This window comes from Gopherus flavomarginatus, chromosome 1 (assembly GCF_025201925.1).
Source record: "Gopherus flavomarginatus isolate rGopFla2 chromosome 1, rGopFla2.mat.asm, whole genome shotgun sequence".
NCBI classification, from domain to species: domain Eukaryota; kingdom Metazoa; phylum Chordata; order Testudines; family Testudinidae; genus Gopherus; species Gopherus flavomarginatus.
Window position 1 is genome coordinate 377,558,435 of NC_066617.1, and position 6,948 is coordinate 377,565,382.

Sequence of the window (6,948 nt, forward strand, 5' to 3'; positions counted from 1 at the left end):
AATTTTGTGTAAAATTCTTGTCAAAGTGGCGTATTATATCACTGAAACTGAGAAGTTATATCACTGAAAGTTGCTTTGCAATGTATACTCCTCCACTATTTCTTTGACAAAAGCTGCTTGTGTGTGAAAAAACATGCCAGTGTAGACAGGGCCTAAGGAACAATGAGGGAAAATCAGTATCCACTCGTGTCTCCTACTTGTGCCTAATAAGATTTCCCATACCACGATGTGTAGGAATTATTGAGTCAGGGAGCACCATAAAATATGGAATTGGCATTAGTAGGGTCAGTTGTTCATAGTTCATTTTAATGGCTATGATATTTCTCAGTCTGTGAAGAGCAACCAATCTGCTTCACCCATAAGAACAGCCCCCAGTATTGCATGTAGTATCTCATATTCACATTGTCTCTCCACCCAGGTATTTGTACTGCAATCATCATCTTCGGCATATACAGGAAGTCAGGGGAACATACGGTACGTGCAGGATACACCATTCTGCCTCAGAGTTGGACACTTTGTCCGCTACTCAATGTCAGAATACAACACAACCGACTTCACCAACCCCTCCACCTTCATCCTGCTGGGCATTCCTGGCCTGGAAGCAGCCCATGTCTGGATCTCCATCCCCTTCTGCACCGTGTACATCATAGCCATCTTGGGGAACTTCACCATCCTGTTCATTGTGAAGATGCAGCAGAGCCTCCATGAGCCCATGTTCTATTTCCTCTGCATGCTGGCCGTCACTGACCTAGTCATGCATACATCCAGCCTTCCCAAAATGCTGAGCATCTTCTGGTTCAATACCAGGGAGATCGATTTCAGTGCCTGCCTCACCCAGATGTATTTCATTCACTGCTTCTCAGTGATAGAGTCTGGGATCTTCGTGGCCATGGCTTTTGATCGCTACGTGGCCATCTGCCATCCCCTGAGACATTCCACCATCCTGACAAACTCCTTTGTGGCCAAGATCGGCCTGGCCGTGGTGCTGCGTGGCAGCATAGTCATACTGCCCTTTCCCTTCCTAGCAAGGCAGTGGCCATATTGCAGAACCAACGTCATCCCCCAGCTGTATTGCACACACATAGCCGTGGTGAAGATTGCCTGTGCCGACACCCACGTCAGTAGTTACTACGGCCTCTTTGTTCTATTCTGTGTGATGGATCTGGATGCGATTTTTATTGCTGTGTCCTATATCCAGATCCTCAGGGCCATCTTCAGCCTCCCCACAAGGGACGCCTGCCTCAAGACTTTGGGGACTTGCATCTCCCACCTCTGTGTTATCTTAGCTTTTTACATCCCTGGTCTCTTCCTTTCCCTCATGTACCGATTTGCCCAGAATGTGCCCCTGCATTTCCATGTTCTCATTGTCAACGTGTACCTCTTGCTGCCCCCCATGCTAAACCCCATCATCTATGGGGTGAGGACCAAACAGATCAGGGACAGGCTACTCTGTCTCTTTACTCATAAAGGGACTTCAAGTTTTCTCCTGGTGCTCTGGCTCTCAGACTGAGCTCTGTGCAGAGATGGCTGGTGACATGGTGCTGGACCCCATTCTCTGAATCACTGACTGGGCGGCCAGAGAGACATTAGACCCTTCCCTGGACTTATTGTGCTGTGACAGTGTGACAAACTGAGGACTCATTCTGTGTACAACTCATTGTCTCAGAGGATGGCCAGCTTTCAAATTGCTGATAACTTGACCTCTGAGGCCCTGCCTATTCCCCAAGGCCCTGCCCCCGCCCCAACTCTTTCCACAAGGCCATTTTCTCTGTCCGACCTCCCCAGGGTCCCACTCCCTTCTCCATCTCTTCCTCCAATGCCCCACCTCAGTTCTGCTTTTTCCCCCAAAGCCCCACTCTTGTTGTTGGCTCCCCTTCCCTCCAAACCCATCCACTTGCTGGATCATCTCTGCCTTCCTCCCCCCACTCCCTCTGCTCTGGGGCTGGAACAGGATCTGCTGCAGCCTGGCTAGGAACATGGAGTGAGTGCAGTGAGTACACAGCGCTGGGGCCTACCGGTCAATCCGGGTTGGAGAGGCAAGCCAGGAAACTGTATTAAATCAGCTGAGGGTTGGAAGCAAGGCTGTGAGGCAGTCAGCGGAGATTGTGCATCATACAGCTTGTGGGCCCTAAAGCTCAGCTGCAAAGCCCTGAGGGCAGAGACCCTTGTGTGGCTTATTTCCATAGCTTTCAGCAATGACCTTAAGTTACCCTGAGAGGCGTCTAGGTTGGATACTGGGAAACACAGCACTGGAATGGGTTACTTAGGGAGGTGGTGGAATCTCAATACTTGGAGGTTTTTTAAAGCCCAGCTTGACAAAGCCCTGGTTCGGATGACTTAGTTGGGGAGGCCCTGTTTTAAGCAGGGGGTTGGACTAGATGACCTCCTGAGGTCTCTTCCAACCTTCTTTTCTATGATTCGTTACTCCCAGCTATGGGTATGGGCTGGGAGCCCTTTGCCCTAAGCCAGTCTCAGGGGAAGGGCAAGGGATAACTTGTGAATGTAAGAGGACAACAGGTGAGGGAAGTTGAAGGTTAAGCCCCTTTGTTAGCTGGGAAGGTGGGATTCTGGGCAGAGGCCGGGGTGGCTGCAGTATCTCAGAGGGAGGGAGATAAACAGCACAGCTTCCATTGGCTGGGTATTTAAACACGTACACGGCACCTTATCTGGAACTACAGGGTCCCTCATTGCCCAGGAGCTGAAGCAGAACAGTGAAGCTGAGTCTAACATACATTTTTCATGACACTTTTGGTCACTCCATCTGAAAGATCTTTAGCGCAGCTCAAGGTCATGGAGCCAAGCAGCAGTGAAGTGATTTCCCCAAGGCCACAAAATGATTTGGTGGCAGAGCTGAGAATAGAAACCGTAAACCCTAAACCCCAGCACCGCTGCTCTAGCCCTGAACTGGCATTGCTCCTCTGGGTCTTATTAGATGTGGCATGGCTATTTGTGTGTTGTGATCCGTGAAGATATAGTTGTTCTTAAACAGGAGGAATGTCTTAAAGAAACAGGTAAAAACTATAGATGTAAAAAAGGTTTCAACACAGTTCAGTCTTCATCATTGTCTTGCTTGTTTACCAGGGACCAAATGCTGCCTGGAACTCTGCACAGAGCGTAAAGGCCAACGATGTGCTGTAAGGAATCAAATCAGTGCAGGGTGTGACTCAAAGGTCCTGATTAAGGCCTTTTGGTAGCAGCACATTAGAAATAATAAATAATAACCTCCATTTAATGCATGGAGAAGCTGTGCCCAAGGTCACACAGCTAATCAGTGGCAGAGCTGAGACTCTTCCCTCCCAGCTCACTGCTCTCTGTGTACGCTTTACCTCTAGTTCAACGTCTTGGGCCAAATCCTCAGCTGGTGTAAGTGGCTGCAGCCCCACTGAAATCTGGGTTGATCACTGGCACTAAAGAAACCAATGCAGCCCCATGCATCTGTTCTGCTGAATGGACCGGTCAAGCCCAGTCTGAGACTCAAAACAACGGATCAGCAGCTAGGGACTCTGGCCTATGATGGTGTCTCTTAAATAGATATCCGGAAAAAGTTGGCAATGGGGTTTGTTGCAGAGATTGGTTCCTGGGTTGGTGTTTTTGTTCTGTGGGGCGTAGTTGCAAGTGAGTTTTTGCTTCAGGTTGGGAGGCTGTCTGTAAGCGAGGACTGACCTGTCTCCCAAGGTCTGTGAGAGTGAGGGATCATCCTTCAGGATAGGTTGTAGATCCTTGATGATGCGCTGGAAAGGTTTTAGTTGGGGGCTGTAGGTGAAAGCTAGTGGCGTTCTGTTACTTTCTTTGTTGGGCCTGTTGCCAAATCTGTCCACATATCTATTCAAGGGACACCTTCATAGGACCTAATCACATTAGCCACACCATCAGGGGCTCATTCACCTGCACATCTACCAATGTGATATACACCATCATGTGTCAGCAATGCCCCTCTGCCATGTACATTGGCCAAACCAGACAGTCTCTACGCAAAAGAATAAATGGACACAAATCAGACGTCAAGAATTATAACATTCAAAAACCAGTCAGAGAACAATTCAATCTCCCTGGACACTCAATAAGAGACTTAAAAGTGGCAATTTTATATAGCACCTATAGCTGTAGTGTGTTTGCATCTTTGCAAAAGACCAGGGAAGAGCCACAAGAATGATTCCAGGGCTGAAAAGCACACTTTACCGTCAGAGCCAACACACTCTCAATCTGTATAGATTCAATTGACTTGGTTACAAAATAGAAGTCCTTCCATGGGGAGAAAATTTCCTTTGAGAGTGGGCTCTTTCATCTAGCAGACAAAGACATACACAATCCAATGACTGGAAGCTGAACGAAGAGAATCAGAAATAAGGCATACATTTTTAATGTGATGGTAACTGAAGCAATTCCAATCTCATAGCATGTCCATCTTATATAGTAAGTGTGATTCAAAATATGTTCCCTGCATAATTTCTATTTATAACACAATTGTTTACATATTAGAAAGTACTTTATATGTCACCTAAAATCCAAACTTAATTTCTTGTTGTATACCTTATGTCAAGGTTTTTTCCCCCACTTTGAACTTTAGGGTACAAGAAGTGGGGGCCTGCATGAACACTTCTAAGCTTAAATACTAGCTTAGGTCTGGTACGCTGCCACCAGCCAGAATTTAGTGTCTGGCACACTTTCTGTTCCCCCAGAACCTTCCCTGGGGAACCCAGACCCAACCCCTTGGGTCTTAAAACAAGGAGAAATTAACCATCCCCCCTCCATTCCCTCCACCAATCCCTGGTGAGTTCAGACTCAATCCCTTGGATTTTAAAACAAGGAAAAATCAATCAGGTTCTTAAAAATAAAGCTTTTAATTAAAGAAAGAAAAAAAGTAAAAATTATCTCTTTAAAATCAGAATGGAAAATGCTTTACAGGGTACTCAGATTCATATAGACTAGAGGGACCGCCCCCCAGCCTTAGATTCAAAGTTACAGCAAACAGAGGTAAAAATCCTTCCAGCAAAAAGAAACATTCACAAGTTGAGAAAACAAACATAAGACTAATCCGCCTTGCCTGGCTATTACTTACAATTTTGAAACATGAAACACTGATTCAGAAAGATTGGGAAAGCCTGGGTGTACGTCTGGTCCCTCTTAGCCCCAAGAGCGAACAATGAACCAACAAAAAAAAAACAAACAAAGACTTCCCTCTACCAAGATTTGAAAGTATCTTGTCTTCCTATTGGTTCTTTGGTCAGGTTTCAGCCAGGTTTACTGTGCTTCTTAACCCTTTACAGGTAAAAGAGACATTAACCCTTAACCATCTGTTTATGACACCTTACCTTACCTCTGTTTTAGATGCTACATTCCAAACCAGTTGTCCATGAAGGTACCTGTACTAGAACACAGATAGTCTTGAAGGTGATGCAATGCAAGGTTCAATTGTTTTGTCTTGTACAATACTAGGATTTTGAATGTAAAACCATCAGAGGTAGTCACAAACAATCAAAACCTCCAAAGATGAAAAATATACTTTACAGCCATACATGGGTTCGCCCTATCTGTGACCAGAATCAAAGGGCTGTTTTCAATCTAGCACAGAGAAGGAAAAGCACTCTGTATCCGTCCACTGAGGAAATGCCTTCTCGAGTAAGAGTGTTTTCTTGAAAAAAGAACAGGAGTACTTGTGGCACCTTAGAGACTAACAAATTTATTTGAGCATAAGCTATCATTTAGCAGATGCATAGAACAGAACATATAGTAAGATGATATATAGATATATATACACATATATACATATACATACAGAGACCGTGAAATAGTGGAAGTTTCCATACTCACTCTAAGAGGCTAATTAATTAAGCTGAGTTATTATCAGTAGGAGAAAAAACAAAGAAAAACTTTTGTACTGTTTTATTGAACATTTGGATCCTGGTTCTTGTGAAACCAGCCAGCTCTGCAACAGACTGAAATTTTGGGGTAGGAGGTGGAATCCACTTTATGAGACAGAAAAGGTAATTAATGACAAGTTTAGACCCAGGTTTCTGTTTTATGATTTTCTTTTTCCATTGTATCTGCTTCTTGTTAAATCTTTATTATTTCTTAAACAAATCAACCTTTGTTTCATTACAAAAGCTCACAAGTGCCGTGTGCAACACAGCAGCGGTGGTTTAAGGTAAATCTGATAAACAGGGGACACTGCTCTTCAGGGGCAGTGAATCCGGGATGTCTGTGCATAGGAAGTGTAAGTGGATGTATAGCAGAAGGGACTGACTTAAAGGGACTTGGGGATTGAGTTGCCCCTATTGTTCCTGCAAGGGGAAGTAAGGACTGGCCCAGCCCAGAAGAGAGAACTTGAGTGGCTGAAGGGCCAGTGGTGTCAGGGAACTGCCTGCCACCCACCACAAGAGAGATTTCCTCTCACTGAGGCAGGGGCTCATTAAGTAACTCACAGTCCTGGGGAGTCCTGAGAACCATACAGAACCACACACTGATGAAAAATAGATCCCGTCATGAGAACCAAAGTTTCCAGACAGGCTGCTTGAGACCATATGGGCGTTTGATTTAAGTCTCTTCACTTTGTACAGTTTGACTTTTGATGTTTACAATTTGTGTTTTAACTGGTATACAACTTTAAGTTCTTCAATCTCAGTGTCTGCTGGCATTGCTTATTGATTGTCTGAGCCTCCCGATTTCCTGCAACTGAGAAAAGTTAAATAAATGAAAAAGAAAAACCCATTATTGTGCAAAACCATAGAAATGTAAATTGATGAAAAAATGAAAATGCTTAAAAACAGAGAGATTATCCTTCAAAATGATAAAAAAAAACAACTGAATTCTCCCAAACCTAGACATAGCTAGCCTCCTGTTTTCTAAAGCAAAAATGATCATCAGCTATGCAAAGTGTAGTGGGACGCTCGACATGCGTGGATAGAATTGTAGGAAAAGCACTGATTTAGCAAACCTTCCCAAAACTTG

General features: G+C 44.7%; 1 protein-coding gene across 1 annotated transcript; it reads left to right on the forward strand.

Moving 5' to 3' along the window:
* The first annotated feature begins 529 nt into the window (after window positions 1-529).
* Window positions 530-1,510, forward strand: LOC127044725 (olfactory receptor 52R1-like). The gene has a single exon (XM_050939791.1). It carries the CDS (start codon window positions 530-532, stop codon window positions 1,508-1,510), a length of 981 nt encoding a protein of 326 aa, XP_050795748.1.
* Window positions 1,511-6,948: the final 5,438 nt, after the last annotated feature.

Bases quoted from the DNA above. Each gene is read 5' to 3' on its own strand.
- LOC127044725 (XM_050939791.1), top strand. From the start codon at position 530: ATGTCAGAATACAACACAACCGACTTCACCAACCCCTCCACCTTCATC.